Source organism: Bombus fervidus, chromosome 1 (assembly GCF_041682495.2).
Source record: "Bombus fervidus isolate BK054 chromosome 1, iyBomFerv1, whole genome shotgun sequence".
Taxonomy (NCBI): Eukaryota; Metazoa; Arthropoda; class Insecta; order Hymenoptera; family Apidae; genus Bombus; species Bombus fervidus.
The window spans coordinates 17,932,652-17,960,508 of NC_091517.1; the positions used below are offsets into that span (position 1 = coordinate 17,932,652).

Below are 27,857 nucleotides of genomic sequence, written 5' to 3' on the forward strand. Positions count from 1 at the left end.
CATGGCAAAAATAAAGTAAAACCACACGAGCACTATACCCTTAATCATTGTTCACGAATATGTAGTAGATATAAACAACTCGGCGACAGTTAGTAGCTGATTGATAAAAATAAACGATGCAAGGAATGTAGACTTACCGGTGTCGATTTCTTGCGTCTGTGTCGGATCGGGCAATGGTTCATCGTGTAGTCGCAAATAAACCTCCATTGCACATTTTGCTGCTTTAAAATAAAATGGATGAGCTCGTAGCACGTCTTCTAACCTTAGAAGACCCACGTAAGACCTCAAGGTCATCTTTCTCATACAGTAGGTATGAAAGTCGAATTGATCTTCTATGATTTCAGAAAAGTGCTATAATTGATAGAAATCGTTTGAGAGCGGCTAATAATAAATTATTACTTGCAAATATAGGATGTTAAAACCTACCCTGTCAACTTCATGACATTTCTTTAATGCCTCCCCGTACTTTCCAAGGCGTTTGTAAGCATTAGCTGCTTCTGTCTGAATCCACATACATTGCATTTCATTTAGATTTTCCATGGCTAAAACCCCTTCCCTAGTAAACTTGCCACACGTTTCTTCCGCTTCTTTGATAAGATTTGCACGCAACATATACTTGGCACATTTAGAATTAATATATCGATCTGCTGTGTCTAATCCTTGCGCTTCGTCTAACCACTTATAAGCCTCTTGAACATTACCAGCATGCTAAGAATGTACACGCACAATTAATTACATTATTAAAGAAATATAAATATACATTACCAAAATCGAACACGGAATTTACCTTATAAATGCGGCCTTTGGTAACAAAAAGTTCTATAAGTGTAGGTGTGTGTTCTATGGCAGCATCAATTTCATTTAGCGCTTTTTCTGTAAGTCCAAGATGATCGTAATGTTGTGCTAAATAATAATAAGTCCATAACAGTGCCGAGGCTGGCTCTCGCGCATTGTCTTTCTCTTGATCGCTAAAATGCCCATGAGCTTTTAATGCTTCCTTGTATTCCAAAACCAAAGATTGTATAGTATCAACCTTCTGTTGATCGTTATATAGAGAACGAAGATTTACAAATAGGGGTGGTACACCTTTATGAAGACCTATGGTGTAAATAAAATATCAATAAGTAACTTAGACTCTTTGTAAAAATATTTTCAATAATCATAAATCGTACCTCTTCGTAAGTACCGATCTACTAGTGTTTTAAATTCATCCCCTAATGCATAATTTAATTGTAAGCGACGCGGCGCTAACGCTCGAGGAAACAATTCTTCGTATCTTTGGAGCATAGCTAATGTTTCTTCAGGTTTTGTGTGTCTTTCAGCCTCTGCTAGCCTAGCATAATAAGTTGTATTTTCAGGATTTATATTTAAAAGTTCTTTATAAACCTGTGCTGCTTCTGCATATTGTTTTAGTTGTAATCTTAATTTACCTAGAAAAAAAAAAAAAAAACAGGAAATTAGTTTTAAAAACATTATTGTAAAACACTTAGGATTAGTTTTCATAATTTAGTTGTAGAAATTTATAACATACCATATGTTTCTTTTACAGTAACTTTATCACAAATTTGATCACTATATTTGTCAAGATGTTTCAATGCTTGTTCACATTCCCCTGATTCCTGGATAACCATATTTTGGTACAATAGCAACTCACTGTGCTCATAATCATAACAAATCTGCAAATATTAAAGATATCCCAGTATTACATATTATAATATTATCAACATTAAAAAAAAAATTTAGACATTGCATTATTTAATGCAACATTTTTTCTTTTTACATAATATTAGAATACATACCATTGGGGAATTTCGAAACGTGTCCAAAATTTTAAGTGCTGTTTCATAGTCCTTTAATAAATGATATGATATAGCGAAACCAATCCATGAAGCACGCTGTGTAGGACGTAACATAAATAACTGATACCTTGTGTCCTAAAAAAAATATGGAAATAAATACTATTAAATAAAAATTAGGTTGATAATGAAATTAATGAAAAATAAACAAGAATAAAACAAATTATACATATATAATAAGTAGAAATAAGGTCCTTCATATTAAGGATTTACCTTATAGCCCTCCAGATCCCTCATCTGAATTTGAAGCAGCGATAAGTCCCTAAGAATTTGAATGTTATCCTTGTCCCATTTAAGGGCATTTCTATAGCACTTAATGGCTTCATCATATTTCTTATCCGAGCGTTGTAAAAGTCCATAAACGTGCCAACAAACATGAGATTGCAAATCATTCCTAAGACCTCTCCGGACATGATCGTATGCTTCTTCTTTGCGACCTAAGCAGTTCAGAGTGAGACCTTTCATTGCCAAGGTCTCTCCATGTTCACTAAATTTAGGGTTTGATAAAATTTGCTTTGCAAACTTTATCCCATTTTTATACTGTTTGTGTTCGTAACACCTCTGCAAGAAACATAAATACGTTTCATAGGATAAAACGTTTTCATGATTTCAATACTATGTACTTCAATAAACTGGCATTATAAAGTATCGTAAAAGATAAACAAAAAATCATGTTTTCATTCATAAGATCGATAAAATTTTTATGACCCGTGATTGCCAGTGAATTTTTCACAATTTTTCGAAGAGTGCTTCATCATTACAGCATGATGAATACTCTTATTAACCGGAGAGTGGGGTCCAAAACAGAGCGTTTTGATTACATATTACTCACCAGGATTCGTTTAAACAAGGCATTTTCTTTGGGTGGCAAGGGATTGCTGGAGGGCATTTTTGTATAAATACAAAAATATAGGGCCTTTTCCACCCGGTAAACTTAATTTTCACCACAAAACCTCGTGGCCACAAACGAAGAAGTCGATCTTCGATCACGTGATCATCTGCGACAATGCTGTTCCGCCGGAAGTTCTACATTCACGGTGCCGCACACTTTAATATATAATATAGCTTTTAGAAATTTATTAACAAGAATAATACTTTCTTCGCGTATGTTCGCGTTTATATTTCGTTATCTTTGATGCTTTCGATGATTTTACATATTTCGGAATTGCATGAAATACGCATTTCTAAATAATGATAACCAATGATACTTAAGAAGCATTTCTATGAAATTACAAATGTTATGAAGGATATGATATCGTTTGAATCGTACGCGATGAAAAATTTAGCTTTCTAATGTATACATATTATATCGAGGTCGTTTCTTAAATACATCCTATATGAATTACGTAAATATATTATAAATATGTTATAAAAACATTATTTATACTCCTTGGAATTTTCTATAACGTTAGGTGCAATTTACAAGTTGTTTACTCCATGATTGGTCTACTTCTAGAAACTAACCTTATATTTTGTATAATCACATGGTCTTTAAGTAAGAAGGCTTTTAAATTGCTTGAAGTAATGTAGTATACATAACTATAATAAATTAATTAATGTAGTATACATAAAGAATCATATTTATACTTTGTAGTACAATTTATATTTTGTAAATATAATTGTAATGTATATAGAGATAGTAATTTTTGTACAATGTAGATTTAATTTTATATCTTATAATTTCATAAGAGGTTATAAAACAATATCGCCGAACTGTTAACGAAAGATATTAATTTATAAAATATGTGTCCTCGGCTTTATATCTTTTAGAAATAAGTGATTTATGTACAGTAATTTATGCTTATGAATATTTGGTTATCAAAATTTGTATAAAGAGAATAACATGTCATTAATGTGTAGAAAGTTGTGCTTTTCTATTTTATCTGAGCACTTTGGAAAGATTGTGCAATCTGTGGCTGAAGATTTATTTAAACATGGTGCAAGACCAATAGGATTAATTCATCATGCAACGCATCTTCCTATAATAAAGGTATACATTAATTTATTTTAATTAATTTATTTCTCATTTATGATATATGTTTAATGTTGTTTTTAGATTAAAGAATCATTATGTGTTTTAATAAAACATGGTCTTGTTAAATACAATCAAACAGAAAAGGGGATGGAATATTCTTTAATTGTTGAAAATGTTTTACTTATTTTTCGTTACCCAAGGTAATATGTAATTTATATAACACGGATTGTGTTGCTTTTAATTCACAAATAAATGAAAATAAGAAAGATTCATATAGCTTAAATGTTTTAATTTTAATAGGTATATATTCTTTGTAAAAACAATGTGTGGTAATGAATGTGAAATGATTATTGAAGAAGTATTAATGCATGGATATATAACAGCTTCAGAAGCAATTGTGAAAACATATAAAAAGATTGAACAATCACCTTGTATGTAAATTTATAGTTTAAAATTTTAACTTAAAAATTAATTGTATATATTATATTGCAATAATTTTGATAAAAAATTTTGTTCTATTAACTATGTACTTGTATTTTTAGCTGATCTGCAACCATCAGTTTCAGTTTTAAAAGAGAAATTTGGATTACTTGTCAAAAACCAGTTTTTAATACGCAGTTTAGACACAATTGAAGAGAAAAATGAAAAATGTTATTTTACATTACCGGATTTGAATGTGGCTGCTATTACTAAAAGAATAGAAGGAAATGATATTGATTCTGGAGATAGTAAAATTTATTGGAAAGTTAATTTTGATCGTCTTACCCAAGACTTTAGGTAAGAACTACAAAACTATTGTGTACATAAAGCACATGAAAAATTTGCAATGTAATCTGTAGGGATCAAATTATTATATCAGCTATAAGCAGACGACTTGACGAAAATGCAGGAGTGTTGATGAGACAGTTATTGATTCTTATGTATTTACGGACAGCATCATGGGAATACACATCCAATCCAATACCTCTTACAGAAATAAAAGAAGCAGTTAGAAAAGTCGATTGTCCATTACTTATACAATATCTCGATCAATATTTACGTCTAATTGGTACGAACATTAGTTGTAAAATATATACTTGTAAACTGCCTAAGTATTTTGAAGAACATTGCATAATACTTAGCTAAATGTATTGTTTCAGAGGAAGATTCTAGTCAATTTTTAAAACGAGTTGGGGATTCGGGAGGTGGTCAATATAGCGTTAATATGAAAGAGGCGTTTAAACAATTAGCATGGACCACGTTAGAAAATATTGTAATGGAACGATTTGGTTCAAAAGCAGCTAGAATTTTTAGGTACGATATCGACTAATATCGATTTTAACATTGATTAACTTAAGTATCTTCGTTTTAATATACAGATTAGTGCGTAATAGGAAGTACATTGAACAGGAGCAAATTCAACAATTGGCGATGATTCCAGCAAAAGAAGCGAAGCATCTGACCTATACTCTCTTGCAAGAGAATTATTTACAAATTCAGGAAATAAAGAAGTCTGGAGTATCAGCTGCACCAATAAAAACATTTTTCCTGTTTCACATTGATTTAAATTTGGTTGTTCGTATGGAAGTGGAGCACTGTTATCATGCACTGTACAATACTATGCAAAGACGAGAGTATGAAGCAAGCAGCAATAAGCGGATGATCGATAAACAATTACGAATGCAAACCCTTACGACTAATTTGAAAGAACATGGTGCTAGCGAAGAGCAATTAGCAGAGGTGCATATAATTTTCATTATTGTATTATTTGTAATTATTCAGTAACAGATTAACTCCATTCAAATTGTTCACAGATTGCAGAAATGATGACACCGTCTGAGAAACAACAATTAGAAAAAGTTCAAAATAGAATTAAGAAATTAGGTATTACCGAATTGCAGATTGACGATACTTTGTTCCTATTGACAATGTATTTACGTTATCACTAAATAAAGACATATTCTTTTAAATATGTAAAACTGTGATAAATGTTAACGATGCTACCCATTTTCACTATCCATGAAGGAACAAGTACATAAAATTTTATTCATTTATATAGTTATTTATTTATGTATAATAATGGTTACGCTTGTAAAATACAAACAACAAAGAATACCTAACTTTCAAATTATTGTAATAAATATAATCATATATCTATGTTTATAATAGTGCTGCTCTCTATGTGATACAGTGCATTTGATGTCACTATCTGTTAGGGAAAATGATCTTGGAGTACACACCGTTAAATGTTCTACCATTGACAAACACTTCGTGTAATTATACCTTTTGATCTATGCGATATGAATGTATGTTAGTTGATTAGAAACAAATTATTAGAGTTATGAATCACAGCCAGCTCAAGGTGCCTTATGGATCAGTAAATAAGTCGAACGCTGCAAATGCTATTTATAATTAGCTAAAACGTAATTCCATTACGGTATGTATGTAAAGACTGGAGACCATTATGTTTGGTGTGTCATTACTACCGTACGTTTTACTTCCAAGTATAATTTTCCCTTAATTCCTATTATATACTTTATACGTTCATCTCAACACTACCGCGATGAAAACGGATTCTTCCGTTGTAAATATTTATTAATCATAAAAATTCAAAGTAGATAGTGTTAACAGTGAAGATTTACCGATCTTAAATATATATATTTTGATTGTACGCTATTGACACCAATTAATAACGTGTACTACATCTGTCGCGAGTAGTGATAAGATGATCGTGAACGTTTAATCGCATTCAAACATGCATCTGACTGATTTTATACTTTTTCCTTTTTCCCCTTTCTTGACACATATACATACACGCATACATACACACACACACACTCTCTCTCTCTCTCTCTCTCTCTTTCTCTCTCCCCTCTCATGTTCTTCTCTCATTTAGACGGTATTGCATAGACTATGTACATTGCACGTACATACAAGTTTCTTCTAGAAATAACGTTGTATACCTAAAACTAAGGTTGAATTTCGGTAAAGCGTTATTTTATTATATTTTTTTCATACCATTAACAACAACGTACATGTAAATGAAGTGAATTCTTGGAATATTGAGATTGGATGTTAGTGTTCATTTTTTTTTTTTCTTCGTTACGTTAGATATACTATAGTATTAGTAATGTATTCGTTTTACAGTTTACTATTCTTACAGTTTGCATTCGCACTGGTTGCATTTCTTTTCCTTTTTTTTTTTTTTTTTCCTTTTGAAATCCGATGAATTTACAGCGAGTGCATTGAGATTATCGTGAAAACGTTCGTTTCTAGGTATACAAACGAAAAGAAAGAAAAATAAAAGGTGGAAAAAATTGTGTACTTAGCATCTGTCGTTCCCGACAAAACTGATCTGTCCATGAAATGCAGAACTGAACTTTATAAAGAAAACAACGTGCTGGGGATAATCAAAATCGATGAAAATTTCTTAACAGCTTAATTGTACGTACGCGATTCGAAAATGCGTTCTTGAATGTAAAAGGGCGGAAGAAATCGCGGAAGAAGGTAGAAAAATGAGAAGAGCGAATTATTTTCAAAGATTACGAATATATGGCACAATAGGAAATAACATGCAATGGGTGCGTTTATACCCTCCACATATCAATTGATTTATTGAATAATTGGTTACTTGTAGAATGAATAGGGTTGAATTATTGTTATTTGGAGGTCAAATTGGTGAAGAAGAAGGAAATGGAAAGATAAGAAAGGAGGAAACGCAATTGCTCGAAGGAAACGTAGAAATGTTTAACGAAAGTGCACCTTTCGGTTTACCAGGACGTGATAAGAGAAAGAAAAAAAAAAAAAACGTTTCAGTGTAAATGTAAAAAAAAACATCTAATTGTTGCGTGAGCGATACGACATTGAAAATTTTTGAGTATTCGAGCACGCAAATGATCGACGAGCTTCATGTCGCCCGTTGTCGTCGTCGTTGTCATCTGAACTGGCACGTACAACTTCTATTGCTATGCGTAATAAGGATAATTATTAAAAAAAAAGAGAGAGAAATAATATAATAATATTAATAATAATCATAATAATAGTCAATAATAATAATAGTACTAAATAAAACTGATGTGACAATAATAATATTAAGGATAATAATAGAGATAATAATGACCAAATGAAAATAAGAATATGCATCGCATTTTTAACATTTCGTTAAGTCTACGTGTTCTCGAGTAAATTACATATATGTGGCGCTATGCAAGATACATCACAATATAGTTACACTGTACATTCAATAGTATTGACACTTTTTTTGCGTCGGTCGATTTCTCCCTCTCTCTCTCTTTCTCATCCTCTCAATACCGTTCACACTCTCGTGCTTTCTTTCTCGATCGACGAACACACCGCCGACGCAGTTGTACAAATCCATGTATATACATAAAATAAATTATTATCAACATTAAGCTATCCTATCTGCCGCCGGCCGCGGTATTCGAAAAGCACCCGACGAAACGCGGGCACAGATATATCGAGGATACTGGCTCTCTTTATAAAATTATATTAGGTACCTTGTATAGAATTGCACTGATTATAAATAACAAAAAAAAAAAAAAAAAAAAGAGAAAAGAAAAAACGGTGAAAAAAGAGACGTAGAAGTTATCGAGTTTTTCACGTCGAGCCAACTCTGCCGACCCGGGAACCGGAAGGGACGTTATATCGTCACAAACCTCCGATCCGCGAAAACGCTATTTGGCACATAAGTATTATCACATCGAGCTCCCGATTTTTCCAGTTTCGATACAATTCGTTTTCCCGAATTACATACGAGACTTTACGCCCTAGAGTTCTATATTGTTTTTTCTCGTTACGAGACGGTGCTCGTTTTTTCCTCCTTTCCTTCCTTTTTTTTTTTTTCTTTTTTTCTATGACCATCCACTAACATCACGGTAAACAACGGTCTCTAGATTCTCTCGATCGGCTCCCATCAGGTTGATCGTGCTTTCACGAATTCGCACAACTCGAAGGAAATGAAAAACGGAGAAAAAATGTAACAACGTGTGTACGGAAAACATCGAAAAACAAAACACACAACGTCGTATTAGAATTTGATTATTCGTTCGTTTACATCGTTTACAATAAATAACGCTAATTTCCCCGTCCGTAATTTTACGCAATAACATTGTACTAAAATTGACGCCGCGCGTGTCCCTCTCTCACTTTCTCTCTATTCATTCTTCCTATACATACACACTTCCTTTCCTTCTAATAATACACTTCGATTACTTCTCTTTAGATTTTGGTTTCTCTTTTATTTAGAAAAAAAAAAGTTCTCTTCGTCTTGTCTCCGCTTAACGCTAACTCCGCTTATAACGTTAGGTCCATAAATTAATCGCGAAAAATACTATAAGTACTATAAGTGTGTTTTTAGACGCGAAACGAAGTGGCCACACACCCCTGTGACTCGAGCGGGTTCATATCGCGTGACGGAATGTGGAATTCCACATTTTCTTCTCGTCCTCTGTCCCGGTCCTCGTGCGATACACCGGATATCAGTGATTGCATGTGAATATGAAAAAAAAGGACCGTCCGCCGTGAACGTGGGATAACTATACGATCTAATAACGCGTGTGCCGCGTATACTCGGAAAACGCGTGATGCTGCAGGATACTAACGGACCACAGCTTTTTCTTTTTTCTCTTTCTTTTTTACTTCTCTTTTTTACGTTCAATTTCTTACATTTTCATCTCTTGTTCATTTTTATTTCTGTCGTTTCTATTTATCTTCGTTTCTCACGTATTGACACGGCCGACCGGAATGGCGTATCGCTATAGACGCGCACGCACACGCACACGCGCACACATACACAGACAGACGCACACACACACACACACTAGAAGGAATAGGAACAAGACTTTTTTGGCCGCTCACCGTATTTTCGTACACACACTCACGCACGTACACACAGAAATACGTGTCGCGATCGTCTCGCGGTGTGTTGAAACGCGGCTCATACGAAACGCGATAGAAACGAATTCGATCGAGCATCGGCGGGAGAGTGCATCGGATCGATCCTTCTGGCGCGCGCGCGCACACACGTGACACATGGCAGTCTTACGAAAAATCAGGTATGTGTATATATATATATGTATATATATATATAAAATGTGTGTGTATATATATATCGTTTTATATTTGTATTTATTTACCTCATTTATTTTTTATGTATAATTCTAGCGTTCATGTTACTCTGCGCTCCCGCGTACGGAAAACACCCGCGAGATGGATACCGACATACGTTGACACGCGAATCGACGTTCGTTACCTGATCGAGAATTCTACTCACGCGCGTATCTCGTTACCTAGAACGTTACCTAACGACGATTAGACCTTATCGTTCGCAGATTTGCGCCGCCTTGGTCGCGGTTTTGATTACACCAACGGAATATACCATTGGTAACTCTCGTGCCGCCGTCGTGTTCATTGTCCCGTCGGCATGGATCAACCGTCGCGCCTGCTTTCCCACCCCATTCCTCTTAGTAACAGCATAAGCAAGCAGGAAACCATCAGAGCTCCGCACGATGCCGTTATCCACGTCGAGCTCACGTTCACCGGTGTCCCGTGAATCGTTCGACGTACATGTATACGTAGCGCATAGCGAGAAAGGGTTGGTTGGCCGATATCGGTCACGTGACTCTACATCATGACACTCTGTCCCAAAGATTCGAGTCGTGATGTATATGCCCGAGGTACGCACGATCTTTCAGCCATGTGTGCACGAGCAACGTATCTCATAACGAATCGCGCGACATATTGGGCGATACGATGACGCGACGACGGCGGATCCAAGGAAGCAGGACACATCGCCGCTCGAATCCGCGGGAGGGCCTCCACGCGTCGTACGATGGCACAGAATTGTTATATATCACAACCTCTCGAGCGAGGCTTCGAAACGCTCAGTCACTCTTCGAGAACGTTTTTCTATCCCCCGACAATCGACTACATATATCGTTTCCACGTTTCTGTTCACGCGACGATACACGCGTTCATGCGTATATATTCCTTTCACGCGAACCACCAGAAGTTTTACCAGAACAACTCGTGGCCGAGCCTCGACGTTGACGCTGCTGCTGCTGCTGCTGCTGCTGAAGATGATGCTCCGGGCGGCCATGGCGGCTGACCCGGAGCTGCGGTTCAATCTTCGTCGTGATGTCGCGGACTGGCGTCGTAGCCACCGATCGAGCCCGAGTTCTCCGGCGAGAAGTTCATCATATCCGACGGTGATAAACTGTCTTGCGTATAGTAGAACGATGGATGATCGGAACTGGGACCAGCCGCGCCGCCGTTCAACATGGTAGCCGGCGGTGACACGCTAGGCCTTGCCGATGGTCCGGCCGCCCCCGTTCCCGGATGATGTTGCGTGCTAAGATCCGAGCCCACCGGAGACAGGAAGCTCATCTCTGGCCCGCTGTCACGACACCAGAGCTGCCTCATTTCCTGCCGTCGTTGCCGCATCAGCGACTTATACTCGGATATGCGCATCTTCTTCCCATCAACGATGCAGGTGCGCTTTGGTCGCGGCCTGTACCTGTAGTCGGGGTGTTTCTCCATGTGCAACTTCGACAGCCGTGATTGTTCCTCATAGTATGGTTGTTTCTCGGAGTTCGACATCGCTTTCCATCGAGCACCTGTGCAAGTAAAAGGAATATCGTTGAAGATGATCGTGAAAGCGACACTGGCTTTCTAATGTAGAAGAAAGAAACGTCTATTTTATCTATTATATCTATATATAAAAAGGAGTTTTAAGAAAGCGTTTTTGCGAGGGATGGTAATGTTGGGAAGTTGATAATTTTGAGAGGTACAGGAAAAATGCTACGAGATCTTTAATTTAAGAAAATCACGATTGAAAATTTCTTACCGAGTATTTTCGATATGTTGGAATTATGCATGTCCGGGCAGGCTTTCAAAATTTTCCTACGCTCGTCCTTGGCCCACACCATGAACGCGTTCATAGGCCGCTTGATATGTGGCTTGTTCTCACCCTCCCTCTTCTGCTGTCTCACCATTTTAGCTGAACAGAGAGAAGACGTGTTAGATGTCAACGTCGCTCGGCTTCCTCCCGTGAGAAGCGAATCTGATTTCGTGAGCATCACCTGGCGCTCTCGAAACAAAAGCGTAACGTCAGCCTCGTGGCTCGTCAAAAGACTGCTTACCTTTTTCCGTTATGTCTTCCGGTACCTTGTAACCCGGCTCCCGCCACACTGTAATTTCAGAATATCGCAGCATGTTATAATTTGCAACAGCAACTCCGAGCAGATTATGAGAAATCATCGGAGCGATCCGAATGCGACATCGTTCATCGAATGGGTATCCCTTTTTACGGTTTATTTATCATATCGTTACAAATAAACTATTTTTAATCCGGATTTTAATAAAATTTAGGACGTCTAATAATTTAACGTGATTTTGTTATATTTTGCAACAATCTAATATTTCAAATACCAACGATGTATGTATTTACGATATCTTCTCAAATTCTTTTAATTTCACAGTTGTGTCATTACTTTTTCGGGTCGGCGATAAGGTAGTACCAATAATACTATCTCGAATTAGCAGAATAATGAAAGTAGTATAGCGCAAAGGATGAGAAAATGTATTTACTGTGGGGCGTGGACAGATAATCCTGTTCCTCCTGCGCAGCCTCCTCCCGGGAACCGGAGTGCTTGATCGGTCGTTGAGTCTGCGGCGACGGAGGCATTGCACCAGCACTCGGTGGTATCCCGTAAATGCCACGCATAGCGAAATGCTTTTCGACGGCGGCAACCGCGGCAGCAGTCACGGCACCTCCTGGTCCAGCCGCTTCGTCTTTGGCCATTACCTTGCCCACTGCAATGATAAGTTATAAGCCAGATAAGAAAAGATAGAGGGAAAACATTTATGGCAAAATCAACGTATCACGCTAACGTCATCGTCTCGTCTCATTGTACAAATAAGCAACGATATACCGTGAGGATTGCACCATCGATCGTTCCTCGGATGTTAAGATGTTGGGTTAGGTCTTTACTGAGTGAAACATTCGATATCGTAAGATTATATCAAAGGAAAAGTTTATTTTCAAGTTATCGGAACAAGCGATGAACTGATTAGAAAAATATCTTTCTCAAGCTTTTTTTTTATACCAATTATTAAAATAATATTGCTTCGTCTTTATATTTCATATTAGTTTCTGTGCTATTTATACTTCGTACTTCATACTAATTTATTTGCCCTTTTTGCTAATTACTAAAGTAAGTAAATAATATTTTTATGCCGCAAAAACTATACACGATACCGGTCCTTCTTTCAAACAACATTTCTATGTCACAAAAACTATATATGATATCGGTGGTTTTTTCAAACCAGGAAGTCGACGAGGAGAATTTACGCAGCAATCTAATATCCGAGTGACAGCTCGTGGAATCCGAAGGCTCGTTTCTTCTTCTGCTTTTTATCCCATCGTTTTCCCCTGCCCGTGTCTTTTTCCCGAGGATACGCGGTGCACCGAGCCTTATCTTAGAATCACGTTACGCGTCGTTGATTGTGCTTTAAACCGAAAGCAAAAACCGGCCGCGAAAGGGAACAGGTTTACTTGGGGGCAAAAGAAAGGAAAAAGCCGATCGCGAACAATCAGGTAAACGCGCGCGCATACCCGAAGATAATTAACCGTACGTTTCTGATCCCGCCGCGTATTCTATGGGGTATTGATCGAATTTTTTCCTGTTGGTCCCCCACGGCCTCGCCTGTCCCCCGAAAAGGGTACACTTTGTCGCGTTTATAAACGCCAACGACCAGTGAATTGCGTTTGCCGATCGGACGAGAATCGATACATCGATATTCTACTTTCGTGCGGTCGATCGGAATTTCTATCAGACTCGCTTGTACTTTTAATGATGAAATTCATCGTGATATCTATACGAACCTCGTTAAAGCAGCCATCCGATTAAAGCAACAGATGTTTCGAACGTAACTGGATGCTATTCTATCATGGTTTCGATAGTTGTACTTTCATCGTAATAGTAACCATTTTTTTATTGATTAAATCGCAACGTACGAAAAAATAAGTTTGTAATTCTGATTCACATTTTTGTACATAGTAGACCTCTTTATTGTTAAGGGAGTTACGTCGAGCGTGTAAAAAATGTGTATTTTGTGTTTTTCACAGTGTATGGATGAACTATTTCGATTTAATAGAAGATTTTACTTACTTGGCGAGGAGAGGGTGCTCAGATGAGGTGGCAGACCTGCATAAGGAAGGGTTGTGAGATAATTCCGTGGCATCGGTAGGCCAGGCGGAAAGAGTTTCGGCGCGGTTGCCGCGACTGGTTGCTCCTGTTGACCGCTACTTCCGGCCCCTGTCGAGTGCGAGTCGCTACCAGGTGACGAGGAAGATGCCGTGGCCCCAGACGACGAGGATTTCGGCTTGGTGAGGTTGAGAGGCGCGTCGAGATCTTGCAGAGGAGGTGCGGTTGGTGCTACGGCGGACGAGATCGGCGTCGGCGACGCTTCCTTCTCCATCTGCGTGGTCATTTGCGCGAGATGCGCCGTCGCCCAACTCGGTCCTTCCCGATGACTGCTGATCATCTGTAACAATCATCGTCTATCGTTTATTTCTACGAAAATCTTGACAATATTTCTTATTTCTTTGCCTTTTCTCTCTTTTCTCGTTTTATACGTCGCATCGACTACTACAAGTTCAGCCTGTATAGTTAAATTTTTTCACATGTTTTTATAACGTAAGAGCAGCGTCTAGATTTATACTATAAATTTATAATGTTTATTTGTGACAAATAATTTAGATAATAATGTGGAATGATGTAAATAATACGTGCAGATGATATCGTACAAGACGTGAAGTACATTCGTAACATCGAGACGTGAAGACATGATTTTTTAATGGAAAAATAAATCGAAAATGGACAACATCTCCCCCTCGAAAAAGTCGGCTTTATGAGCACGTGGTATTCCCAGTATGTCTGTAAATTAATAGGAATAGTTCAAAGCACTGTAACCGAATGCTTAAAATACCGATCTAAATCAAACGCATACTAACTGTTGCCAATGTAATTTGCGGATCTACCTCTCGCAACGGTCGAACAACTTTGTTTGCTACCCACGACGGATCACTGCCACCTCCGCCAAGATCATATTTTTAGTAATAAATTTTTTCCCAAGAGAGAAAACCATCTCGTTAAAGTGACGTTTATACCGCGCTGCCTGCTGATCGTCGATCGACGCGCCTCGAACCGTGAATTTTCGCGTTTCCAACTTCTTTTTTTATGCAGTTTATCAACCCACCTCCTTGTCGGTGGCGCCACCTATGTCGCGCAACGATGCTGTGTGAATTTTTTATCGGATCGAGCGGATGGTGAACCGCTTTTAAAGTTTAAACGCTCGGTGCTACGCGTTAGATGCGCGTACACGAGGCTCGGTATAAACGTTGATCAAAGTCGAACGTAGGAACGAGCGGGGAAATTAGGATTGCGCTGGGTTTACGTACGTTAGCGATCGAATTGATATGTTTGTTGGTGGTGGTTGACGTCGACGTAGCCGGCGGTGGCGGCATAGGCGATTGCACCGGCAACCCTCTGAGCTGTTCGAGAAACGGTAGGAACATCAAGGATTGCGGCCCCGACATGCTCAGCTGGCTCTTTGTCATCTGAGCCTGTAGCTCCTGGATGTTGTGCTGCATGATGTGCTCTTGCTGCCGCTTCAAGTGCTCCGTTTGCATCCGTTGTATCTCGATTTGCTTCTGCGAGTCGACGGTCATGTGCGCAGGATACGACTGCAAAGCCATGGGACGAGCAATTAGAGGGATGATGAATCACGTTGTGGCGGGCAAAAAACAGAGAATGAAATTTCCCTTCCATCTTTGCTTTCTGGAAAACGAAAGACAGCGTAGCGAGCTACGCTCGGGTATTCATTTTCTGCTTTTCAGTTGGAACGACAAGGACGAGGAAATGTAACGTGGGAAAAATTGTTAGATTCACGGGTGGTTTAATCTTTCGAGAAAGAACGACAATATTTCCCTTTATTCTATTTTCCTTGCAGCGTAACGACGTTGTTTCAGATTCGTTTCGAAATTCCTTCGAAATCGTTTCGAAAATTGATAATTAAATTCTGTTCTTAAACAATCTCGTATAAGCACGATCGCGTGTCGTAGCAATTTTCTCGACTAAGTAAGACATAAAATGTAACGAGGACACGCAAAAGTATATTCATATGCTTCGCAATGTGTTAATCCCATAAATGCATTATTATCGCACAAAGTGTCTAGTATTTGTAATCTTAAAAATACCTATACATTTACGAATTTCGTTATTCTTTTCGCTAGAGAGATAGTGGAAATAGATGATAAGAATGGCCTGACATCGATTTTCACAAATAACTACACATGTAAAATAAACATAGATATTGTAATATAGTCGAAACTAATCTAAAACTATCATACAAGCTACGCAAGGGACAGTAATATTTTTCCACAAACTTGCCGTCGACAAGGCAGCTACGCGATTTATTACCGTATAATTTCCTCTGTAACACCGATAACGACAGCGTCGATACGCTTTCGCAAACGCAAGCGCAATACATATTTTAACATTCAAACTATAATTTAATCTCCATCGCGTCAAAGTTTCAGCTATCGTTATAAACCAAGTTTTACCAGCTTGTTCAACGGGACTACATTTTCCACGGAGATCGGGACTAAAGCTCCATTTTGTTCTTCTTTTTTCTTTTTTTTTTTTTTTTTATTTAAGCATCGATCCACGAAACCAGTTCCAGTCCAAGTTTTCCCAGAAAGCGTAATAAAAGACGCGATCGACGCACCACACGAGGCATTGACTTTAATTATTGGTTATCGAATGCGTAAAATGGAAGCTAGCTGGAGCGAGAAAAGCGCGACAGAAAAACGAACGTTATTTACCTCGAAGTGATAACGAGACCAGGAAGGAGTCCGCCAGTTTTCTCTTTTAACCAACGTTCTTAATCGTTCTCGTCCATACTTACATAAACATACCTAATTTAGCTGTGTAGCGTCGATGTCAATCGCGAGATATCGTCCAGGCAAATGCTGGTTTGATGATCCAGCGAATATTCCGCAAAATATAACAAGCTCGAATGATATTCACGGTTTACTTCCCACGAAACTTCCGACTCCGCTTATGCAATGTAGATAGTGCGGAACGCATTATTTATGCTTATGAAAATTTCGTATTATGCGCATTATTAATTCACTCGCGAGCGTAACGTATCCACACTTAATCTTTTTTCTGTTTTCCATTCTTTTTTTTTTTTTTTTCACGCGTCCCTGGTAATCGCCGCCGCGACGATCGTTCGGAACGGATTCGACTCATTGTTCCGGCAATTTGCATTGAATGCCCGTGAAAACCTGCAGCAAGCGATCTTGAACGCGTAATCGGGCCGATATTTTCGATTGTTCCGTCATTGTCGCTCAAACGATTCGTTGTATAATCCGAATAGGGAAACTGGGATGATCGGCGCTTGCTCGGCGCTTTTATTGCGTGGGTGTGACGCTCGAGTTTTCGTGCTTCTAGCCGTGTTTCGTGGGTTAATTTAAGTTTTCGCGAATCGTCGAACGTTTCGTTGGGAATGTTAAATGTAAATATCAAGGAATGCGGACAGGATTTATTATTAACGCGTTCGTGGCTGGTAATTTTAGGGAAATCCTGAAGTAGGAAACCGCAAATTCCTGTAATTACGACAAACATAGCAACTTGAAGAGTTCCCTTCAAATATCATTTAGAGTCGTTGACGTAATGTTGCGGTTGTTAATATGTTAAACAAGAGATATTAACATTCGAGGGCGTAAGTAGAAGAGCGAGTAAGTAAAGTTATACGAATGTTGGGGAAAATCTGGTTCTAATTTAGCATTGAAACATGCGTGTTGCAGACTAATCTTTGGGATTACTATGAGTTTCAAAGTATATGAAATTTTTAAAAACAAGACTAATAATTTTAATGCAATGTTACGAATAGAAATAATATCTTTCTGGTTAAACTAGTCGATTATTTATAGTTTTATTGAAGGTGAAATGATATTAATCATAATCATCTACGTACAAAATATTTGAGTGCACATTGTATACAGTAAATCCGATATCTAAATTTACATCCCCGTGCAGTTGTAAAAATTTCCATACCGCGGGGTGTAATGATATTCCAGATACGCACGTAATATTGTAATAACCCGATAATTAGATCATTGATTATCTGCTTCGGCGTTCCAACGAAAGTACAATTTTCCTCCGATGCTTTTCAAGAAGTACAAAGTAAACGGGTGTACAACGTTGACCCTTTTCCCGTGAAAGTAGGACGCAAATACACGCCTATCGTGGATAGCCAAGGGTTAAGGTGATCGCGGTTGGATCGGTAGAAACCGGGCCGAATGGAATATTTCTTTTCCAGCGGTGTCCATTAGTCAGAGGCGACTAGGTGCCGCTATTAATTCAACGGGACAGGTTTTCAACGCGGCTCCCGTTTCCACCACGGTGTAACAATTCAACGTGGCTAATATCATTGTACTTTCCTACGACCTGGCTGTGGTCCAGATATGCTTGAAGTTTAAAGTCTATTTTAGACGATAAGGAAGACGTTTATTCATCCAGCCTGGGCACCAGCTGAAACGTCACATATGCACGATATTAAGCGCGCGAGCAGGTTCCCTCTCCTCCATTCGTTTCTGTATCCTTCTATTTCTCTCCTTTCCTCTCTCTCTCTCTTTTTCTCTTTCTCTCTCTTTGGTTGCCTTTCGACGCGCGATTATTAATCCTCGACGCGGATTGTGGAAGATCGCGAGCCATGATTTACGATCGCCATAGGACACACGGATTCGTTTGGATAAACCGCTTGTATTCTTCGCAAAGGGTCGTTTTTCTTTTTTTTTTTTTTCTTTCTGATGAAAAAAGAAGGAGGAATGGAGCAATGTGTTCGGTGTTTGCCTTTCCTTGCAAGAACGTTACCATGTGACTTTCGACTTTTTTCGGGGGAACCTGATGATTCACGTTGTCGAGATATGAGAGGAAAAGAATGTAAAGTGTTAACGGTTTCGTGGAGTTATTTATAATATTTGATAAAAGCGAAGCAGAAGTCAAATTGGTCGACTTTACTTTTTACAAATTCCTCAGTTTTAATGTCACAGCATGTGAATGGGGACAATGTTCTCAGAAATGAAAAGATTTATTTTAATGGAAATCAGTTTGGCTTCCGTGTAGTGATGATTTGTAATAGCAATGTGAAATGTCGAAAAAATTCATAGATTTATCTGTTGCGTGGTCGTAAATGTGTTGAACGATAGCGATTATTTGTTAGAGCTTGAAAGGCGAGTCACCAGTTTTCTCGAGCTCTGTTCTTGAATGAACCGAGCTAGGCCACTTCATAAGGGAGTGCGCCTCCAAAAATATCACCACCATGAAAAACTGGCGAAACGATCGAGAAATATCATTATTCGCGCATTCTTGCCACGATGAAGGCGTCTTTTCCTAATAAATCTCTTTTGTCCTCGTTATAATTATTCTCTTTCTTATCATTAAGCGTAAAAATCATTTGCTTCATTTCGTAAAAAGCTTCTAAATGATTCTAAATATATATGACATTACATGCATAGTGAAATACTTTCTAAACAATGAACATTAAATCCCTCCCCAATATCGTTACCATTCATTTCTAGTAAATCTATCTACAGTATCATTAACTTTCTAGTACCATTATCTTCGTCTACCGTAACAAGACTACAAAGAAATGGTTGCTATTTCTACTTAAAATCTACACGATACAAATTCCTTCGAATACGGTCGCCATTAAAGAAGAAAACAATAAAATATCCTCGCATTCGCTCATAAACAACGTTCAACCCACAAAGATCGTTGGGCACATTATACTTTTATCGAGTACATCGATCGACGTATCTTTCGAGAGTTAGGCTTCATTGTTTTACCTGCATCGATGGTACGATATTCACGTCTATCGGCAGGATCCGCATATTAAACAGCCTCTGTATGGAAATGCACTCGTTAGCACTAATTATTCTTGCGGCCGCGCTAATTGCCGCGTTGTGTGCGCCGTAAAAAAACAACACCGTGAAGATCGCGAGAAAAACCGGCCGGACAATCGGTTTTTTCCATTCGAGTCCTGTTGCTTATGGAATATTTCCGATGTGCAAGATCGTAACGACAATATCATCAATAATAATGGATGACATTTTGCTCACAACGAGTTGGAAGAGGTACGCTTGACTCTCTGGAAGATCAACGAAGATACGTGGTACCAATCTTTGGTAAACTCGAATAAAATTTTACATTCTGCTACGTTTGTTGTGTTTTGTCCAAACGAACATTACCATTTTCGGTAGAGTATTACATTTTACATCGAATCGAACATTACTCAAGGTACAAGTTATCGAACAACTCGTAGTCTGACCGTATTTTAGCTTCGCATCGTTATATCGTTAGCAAACGATATTTAAAGCAACTAATGCTTTTTCAGACCAAAGTAAGAACAACAATAATTATTTTCCTTGGAAGCAAACAAAGTTCTGGTTGTAGAGAGTTAAGAAACGACGCGGTTGCGTGCGTTCATTAACAGATTCGTCGTCTCGGTCGTGTTAGTCGTGGTTTGGTGCGGCGACACGAAAACGCGAACAATGCCCGACGTCGGACAATAAACGGCTGTGCAATTTCAGGAACCATTCTAACGGCCTCAGCTATAATCGGCATACCGGCACCACAGCCAATGGAACTTCATTATTCATTTGCAAAGTTCAGTTATGCCGATGATACGTATCCATGACAGCTATACCGCCCACAGTGGCTAAATATAAACAGGCGGGGTGCCAGCAAGTTCCATTCACATTCACATCCACACACAAGGCGACGCGCTCGCCGCTTCAGTAAGTGAGTATAAGAATATGAGGAGCCCCGTTCTGAATATGCATCCGCGCATTGACGCCAACTGCACCGCCTAAACTTAGCCGTGCAATTACTGAAACATACCTACCCCCATAATCGCTCTTCTGCCGGTTATCTCTGCCGCCGCTGTTTTCGATCGGACCACGCGTATTCAGCCGCTGTCGCCCGATTTATCGATGCATTCGCGATGCGTCGAACCACGAGGTGTCATTCTACTTTGACAGCGTTGAGTTTGATTTCTCGTCAAGACGAGGCGATCGAACGGGACAGATATTGAAACGACGCAACGGGATGGTAATTTTAAACCACAATTTTGACGAACGTTCGCCGCTTGACCTGGTCAATGTTGACCGCGCGTCTTTCAATACGATTGACATTCGTCTTACCACTGATAACATTATCAGTTTCGGAATTTTTTCCCATACAAACGACGCGAAGTTTGACGAACTGAGAACGCGTCTTATGGCGTTCGCGAAATGGTCTTTCGTCGCGGCCGGGGCCAGCTAGTAACGAAAGACGAAGGCTAAAGGCCACGAAATTTGAATCTAGATTTAGAATCGGAGCCACTGGAGTGCAAGGGGACATGCACACCAGGGATGACGTAGATCCACCGGAAGCGGTTCATACTTCACGTGCGTTATAAAGACTGTCACTGTGGCACTGTCTAAAATTACGACGGGCCAGCCAACACAGTGGCTTGAATACAAGCCTAGCAAAAGTTGGATCGAAGATATGTACAATGTTTGTCGGACGATATACCGATCTTTTTTTTTCATCCCTTTATATGTATATACATATGTATATTTTTTTGTATTTGCACTCGAAACATATCGCGATGCATTTTACCCCTGCCACCTCCGAAACTGTCACGCGAATCGATCGAACCAGACGGAAAACGAAACTCGAACGAAACGCGGATTCCCTCGTGAAATATGCAACGCGAAACAAACGAGCGCCAACAGAGAGAAAGAACGGACGCGACAAAGAGGAGCCGTTGGCCTGCACTCTTAATGGAATTTTAAAAGAGCGAAGCCAGAATTCGACGACACGCAGGGGTGGCCTGGGGGATACATAAATTATGGACCGCTTTGAACGGGATTCGCTCGGTAGCTCGCTTCTCCCGTTGCTGGCCGCTTCTGCAATGAAACTTGTGAATGCGGAATCTAGGGCAACCGGAAGCGGTATTTTCGTGGCCGGGCTTTTCCACCCGGGGAACAGCGCGTTATTTTGCCAGGAAGGCCCACCGGCCATCCAGCACCCTGATGGATTCTTTGCCTCGGAACCGTGAAAAATCCCAGTCTTCGAACAACGTTCATCGATTCCGTGGCGACGCTCGTGGGACGAGAATCGTTGCTGGATTCTTGCTCCACGCGATTCCTCTTCGCGATTCTATTTGTACATTTATATTGGCTTTTAGGGTTTGTTCTACTGGATTTCTTTTTAACTCGATGGTATCACGATTCGTTGATAACGAAGTTTCTGATATCGAGTTTGTCACTTGTTGGCTGAATTTTCGAGATGATCGATTTTACAGCTTAATCGATTACAGGAATACTTTTATAAGATAAGAGAAACCGAAAATTTTATACTCGTAAAATGTACAACGTTTTATTGTCGAAAAAATTGTATTCAATTTTGTAAGCAATTTTCGAAGGGTTGAAAATATAAAGCTTTCAGAATTAGAACCAGGAATATTCATTCGTACAAAGTAACGTCAGACAACAATTAGTCAGAGTGAATTATTCTACCATTACTGCTTCTTACCATGAAATTATATTTTATCTTCCGTATATAACTCACTTCTCGTTTCTCTCGATTGCCAGCAGTGTATATCATTGTCTGTCAAGCTTGAAAGACATTAACTGCCTCGTCGCGACAGATCGTAATATCAATTTGCAATAACTCTATCAAATTTGAACGAAGTTTGCTTCTTACTTGCCTCTATTATCATCGTCATTGACATTTCCTCTCACTTTCAGCGTTTCAAAAATTTTACGTTTTTTCCACGTTTCGTTATAGGCGAGAGATCCCTTAGGACAGAAAATGAAATGACTATTTCGCGTCCCTATACCCCAACCTATCGTTGCTACGCCCTTTGACGGAACAACATCCAAAGATAAAGAATAATTTGTTTAAGCGGAATCACAGGAACGACGCAAACGGAGTTCGACTGACTACAAACGGCGGGCTCCCCGTCGGTCTTCTGGTTCCGAGAAACGCGTGAGCACGCGTCAGAGGCTATACGTTTGGTATCGACATCGCGGAATCCATAATCATAGATCACAGAGAGAGCGAAGCACACACGTAGAAGACGGTAGGCAGTGCGGCGATACGCTGCAACCAAGATATTTTCGGGCGACTTTATTGGCCGATGTTTATTATCTATTCCGCCGCCTCTAATCCTTTTGATATTCCCCATCGGCGGATAAACAAATTGCACGATCACCGCGCGGCGTGCTGCGAAACCTTCTCCCGGGGTCAGCTTCTCGAAAGCGGTAATATTAATAATTCCCTTTGCACCGCCGCGGCTCTATCGACTACAATATTATCCGACTAAACGGACCCGTCTTCCATACCGCTGCAACCAATATACACACCAGCCTTTCAACCACGTCACAAAGACGACTTTGTTTCGTTTTCATCTGGCGCGACGTCGCTTCTCACCGATTGTGCTCGCGTCTGGAGAACAGACCGCGTTTGCCAATCTTTCGGATGGATTAGATATGGCTACGTACAAACAGTACGATCGACTGACTATGTTCTTACTTGTCTGTTCATCGTTTTCTACGTGTCGACTCATTCCTTTTTCTTGGCAAAGAATTTCCTTAGCGAATAGAAAATTTGCTAAATTCACGAACTCGAGTTTTATTAGGAGTTTTAACATTTTTGCAATTCGTTATGAAAGATATATGTAATAAGAAATTGCTTTTAATTGATATTCTTGAACGACTTGTTCTGTACAAAAATTCTTGTATGTAGATATACCGAAGTAAAATATGTAAGCATGTTTCATAAATTAATTGGTTTTCTAAAGTTGTATCCTGTAGACTGTGTACTGTACGCTGTCACGTTCTACGTGTGTAAGTACAATTTTTTTTTTATTTAGTTATACATATAAATGGCACGAAAACATAGTAGATTGTAATATCAAACTTGCGATGCTGATTTACGGGTCAAGTGCACTAACTGTATATAAATATTATGACTATGAGTTGTTGATATCGATACACACGTGTCATGTTTCTCTGTCATGAAAAAGAAAATGTTATAAATATGCGGTGAAATTGTAACTATGTATTTGTGTGAAATGCTAACAATAAAACTGTTTGTCTCGGAAAACATATTGGATGCTTGTTTTGACTTCAGAGAATTCCCTTTATGAATAATACTTCCTTATTGCAATTATTATACATACATCAAGATCAATGCTGACATCGATATATATTTTTCGCAGTGGACGCAAAACAGTTTCAGCAGGATAGAGGAAATCTTTCTTCGATTTATTCTAAACGAAAGCTGAACCCCCTGACTGGTGACGCGGGAACTAAATGAGGCGGCATAGCATGAAATAATATTTATGCTTCCGGAAACGTACGGCGCCTGTACGGCACGAAGCTCATAACTCATCGGCAGAATGTATCAATGAACCGTAGAATTCCTTTAAAAAGCGTGCCATTCGTCTTGTTGTAAAATTATATTTAAAAATTGAATCAATCAGATCAAACACATACATCCTACTTAAAAATTTCACTTGCAGTAATATTATACGTAATCGATAATCATTTTATTCTGACTTAATATTTAGTCCTTTTATTATTAATACCTACTAATATATATATATTGATCAAAGATTACTACACATGCAACTGTACGTTATATCGGCGCTTGTAAATGTATCGTCGAACGCATCGTAAGATTTGTGTGCGGGAATTAAACGTCAAAGTAGATAGATCAACTTAACAACTACCGTTGCTCGAATCCTAATTCCACCCCAAAAATCTCTCCTCTGGGACGCTCGTTGCTCTCGTTAGGACGCTTTAACCCGCGTATCTCAGGAGTACGCGATCGTAGCATGGCACGGACCACACGGTAAGGCGAATAGAGTTATCGTGTGTTCAGTACTGTTGAGCGTGTACGGCAAACACCACGGCTGACGTTAACAGCGCCGGGAATACTTTATAAGCGCGCCGGTTTCATCGCCTTAAACCGCGCACTCCGTTTTATTCGCTGTCCAACGCCGCGTTCTCTTATCTTTTACGATTCCCTGTCCACGCGTTCCACCTCGTCCATGCGAGCTGACACGAATACCGTGGTCGACAGCGAGCGTGTTCAAGCGGCGTTCGCACTCTCGAAATCGGCGTCGCGCACGGAACGATGTTTGTCAGCGCGTGCTCGGCCGCTCGTAAACATCCTACCAAACGTTCGTCGTGGTAATCGAACTCGTGTAATGGAACAATGGATAACGGGTTGTCGACACGAGTTTATGCAATCGAAATTATGATTCTGTTTGACTTTCGATCAGGAAGCGATTTGTCAACGATGTGATTTTGGTGGGCGTTGAAAGAGATTTAGAAGTCGTAAATTCAGTACAGAATCACTAAGAATAAAGTAGTAGATTATAATCTCGTAATCTTTCAAATTTATATAAACACGTGATCATCGACCGCGTCGATCATACGTATTCCAATGAGCACAATGGTCTAATAACTTTGCCACAATAACTATGTAACCATGTAACTTTTTATTAGTGGTTTGATTATAACCATATAACTGTCGAATTGTGCTTTGACGAGATTTACTTACCCACGATTCAAATAGTTTATTAAGCACGAGAATATAAATAATTCAAATTTCAAGAGTTCGCCTGAATTTTCCGGTAGAGTAGTATACCGTTGAAGGTTTTTACGCGAATAAACTTTCTGTCCGGATTAAGGGTAATGGGGTTACTTATACGAAATTGTGACGTTATGATAAAATATTGAATATTCCATACACATACGCTGCTCGGAATAATTATCATGAAATACTCATCCATTTTGTTACTCTCATCCTTCTTAATCAGATGCTCGCTTTATTTATACTTTTAAAGTAGCACATAGATACGATACATTATAATAATTCGATATTTTATCGTTAATAATCTCCATTCGATTTCCCTTTAGCTCATACATATAAAACAAATTCGCTAAAAGCACGCGTTCATTCGCCAAACCGCAAGGAAATTCCAAGTAGAATTAGACAAGACGCGTCAGCCTACACGTTCACAACGACGCACATTATACATATTTCTGTTGGACGTTCTACACGCTGTGCGTATAGCATTCTTCTTTTATTTCAACAGGCCACGTCTCTGAATCGCGTAGCTTCCATACTCGATGATCCAGGGACTGCGAGTTGCATTAACGGCATTAAAGATCGCACGATGATGGCGCATGGTTGACAGCGGATATCGAGGAGAATATTCCTCTTAGCGGCTGAAAGCTAGAGACGCGCGTCGGTCGAAATAAGCCGCGACGATGACCCGACTGTCAGTAGGATTATTGTCTTTGGCTTCTTATCTCTGACGGGGAGCTCTTTCTGCGAGGATCGTCGTACGTGAAACGACGGACGTGACTCCCTTGGGACTGGGGGACGTCGGGACGCGACTAAACCAACCCCGTCACCTTTCGAGCAACTGAGCAGTCCTATCGTTGCTACCTCCTTTTCGTCACGACTTTTCTTCCTTTCTTCGCTGTCGTCACCACTCTTTCTCTCCCTCTGTCTTTTCCTTCTTCTCTCTTTTCTTTCTTTGGTTATCCTCTTCCGTCGATCCCTTTTTTCGCTTCTTTCTCTGTTCTGCTGCCTTCTTCCCTCCGACAGCGATCCATCTCAGACGCGTATTACCAGCGACTCTTTTTCCGCGCCCAACCCCTTTTCAACGGACAGCCGCGAACACAGCTAGCGTTTTTTTCGTCTTTGTCCTATCGTCGCTGCTGCCGTCAACGTTTCGCCTCTTCTCGAGAGGATTCTCCTTCTCGTCGACGCGGTTTCTTCCACCCGTCAACCACTACACCGTTGCTCTGCCATCTTCGACACCTCGATTGGTTTATGGGAACGTGGCGACGTGCTCCGTTGTCGTTACGACGGACGTATCGCCGAGGAGCGCATTCCTCGTGAGAGTGTCGACGTTGTTGTGACGCTCGATTCGAAAAAATATTTACTCGAGAGGAGAACGATGGCTCTGAGAGAAAGCGAGGACGTGTGTATATGTAGTTCTCTTCTCATTGGTTTCTTTTTGTTGGGAAACTGTCGAGTTATCTGTGGGCGATGATTCGTCAAAGAGGTATTCGCAAATTTGCTCGCTTTGCGAGAGTTATATACGCTGAATATGAATTGTTCGCGTATAATTTGGCATCAGTCAGAATTATTATGCTATAGTTTTAGACAGCGCTGTTTCAGGTGATATACTCTCCGGTCGAAAATAATCTTTCAAATCTAAAATAATCATCCAAGGCCAAAGAGGAATATACCTAGCGATACTATTTGGCTACTCCGCTGCTTCGTTTGTTGTCTTTCACGTTCATTTGTTTTAAGAGTTTGAAGCGCAAGCTCGTAGAAATACAACTTTTACAAAAGGCGTAACAGTATTGCAAAAGCTGGCATTTGTTGTTGTTTAAAATTATAAAATTGACTTGGATAAATTAATTCTGTCATATTCCTACTTCTTCTTTCATTTTATACTTGTATCAAACAACAGCCCAAAATCTTTCGTGTTACATTATGACGAACAAACTAAATCAATGATATAACGTAATCTCTAAGCGTAACGCAACGCGAACAGCTTAATTTAGATAATACTATTCACTCAGTTCTTGTCCTTTTGTTTTCCATTTACCTACTACCCTACTAATTGTAAATACTTCAGTCACGTTTGAATAGCATCTGAAAACAGCTGTCCACGCAGCGAAATCGCTACGGATTGGGTCACTTGTGACGTCGTTTACAGCCGGGAAACCAAGGGGCATTAGCGTTCTAACACCACCGTTAACGAAGACAAAGTAGAGGAAGCCTCTTAAGCCCCGAAGCTTAGCTCGAACAGTACTGTTTTAGATGCTACAGCATCCCATCCGACGTTCATCGTCCAACTCGAACAAGTCGATT

At 39.4% G+C, this 27,857-nt stretch overlaps 3 protein-coding genes across 11 annotated transcripts in view; 1 reads left to right on the forward strand and 2 right to left on the reverse strand.

The window, feature by feature from the left end:
- Naa15-16 (N-alpha-acetyltransferase 15/16) overlaps positions 1-2,872 on the reverse strand; it is a 45,042-nt gene extending 42,170 nt beyond the window's left edge. Inside the window, exons 1-8 of the mRNA XM_072006658.1 lie at positions 2,689-2,872; positions 2,070-2,417; positions 1,800-1,934; positions 1,532-1,676; positions 1,173-1,430; positions 788-1,098; positions 427-708; positions 138-351 (exon numbers count right to left, since the gene is read on the reverse strand). Coding sequence (XP_071862759.1) covers positions 138-351; positions 427-708; positions 788-1,098; positions 1,173-1,430; positions 1,532-1,676; positions 1,800-1,934; positions 2,070-2,417; positions 2,689-2,745 — 1,750 coding nt within the window. The 5' untranslated portion in view covers positions 2,746-2,872. The remainder of the gene's footprint in view (positions 1-137; positions 352-426; positions 709-787; positions 1,099-1,172; positions 1,431-1,531; positions 1,677-1,799; positions 1,935-2,069; positions 2,418-2,688) is intronic.
- Positions 2,873-3,540: 668 nt separating this feature from the next.
- Positions 3,541-5,780, forward strand: Polr3c (RNA polymerase III subunit C). Of its 2 annotated transcripts, XM_072006675.1 has the most exons (9): positions 3,567-3,641; positions 3,717-3,846; positions 3,913-4,031; positions 4,132-4,262; positions 4,374-4,608; positions 4,671-4,879; positions 4,971-5,124; positions 5,190-5,550; positions 5,625-5,780. In XM_072006675.1, the coding sequence occupies exons 3-9, from the start codon at positions 3,979-3,981 to the stop codon at positions 5,757-5,759; spliced, it is 1,278 nt and encodes a 425-aa protein (XP_071862776.1). In that variant the 5' UTR covers positions 3,567-3,641; positions 3,717-3,846; positions 3,913-3,978; the 3' UTR covers positions 5,760-5,780. The 2 variants fall into 2 exon arrangements, with proteins under 2 accessions (XP_071862768.1, XP_071862776.1); XM_072006667.1 differs by having other exon boundaries at positions 3,541-3,846.
- Positions 5,781-7,628: 1,848 nt separating this feature from the next.
- The window catches only part of Sox102f (transcription factor Sox102F), a 206,341-nt gene continuing 186,112 nt past the window's right edge, over positions 7,629-27,857 (reverse strand). For 7 of the 8 annotated variants that reach the window (XM_072006608.1, XM_072006646.1, XM_072006641.1 and 4 more), the window contains 6 exons: positions 15,293-15,577; positions 14,001-14,376; positions 12,418-12,642; positions 11,970-12,017; positions 11,675-11,827; positions 7,629-11,444 (listed from right to left, as the gene is read on the reverse strand). In XM_072006608.1, the coding sequence (XP_071862709.1) occupies positions 10,951-11,444; positions 11,675-11,827; positions 11,970-12,017; positions 12,418-12,642; positions 14,001-14,376; positions 15,293-15,577 (1,581 nt within the window). In that variant the 3' untranslated portion in view covers positions 7,629-10,950. The remainder of the gene's footprint in view (positions 11,445-11,674; positions 11,828-11,969; positions 12,018-12,417; positions 12,643-14,000; positions 14,377-15,292; positions 15,578-27,857) is intronic. The other variant, XM_072006617.1, reaches the window with a different exon arrangement.

Bases quoted from the DNA above. Each gene is read 5' to 3' on its own strand.
- Polr3c (XM_072006667.1), top strand. From the start codon at position 3,700: ATGTCATTAATGTGTAGAAAGTTGTGCTTTTCTATTTTATCTGAGCAC. The intron at 4,032-4,131 runs GTAATATGTAAT...TAATTTTAATAG, and splicing joins CTTATTTTTCGTTACCCAAG to GTATATATTCTTTGTAAAAA. The intron at 4,880-4,970 runs GTACGAACATTA...GTATTGTTTCAG, and splicing joins TCAATATTTACGTCTAATTG to AGGAAGATTCTAGTCAATTT.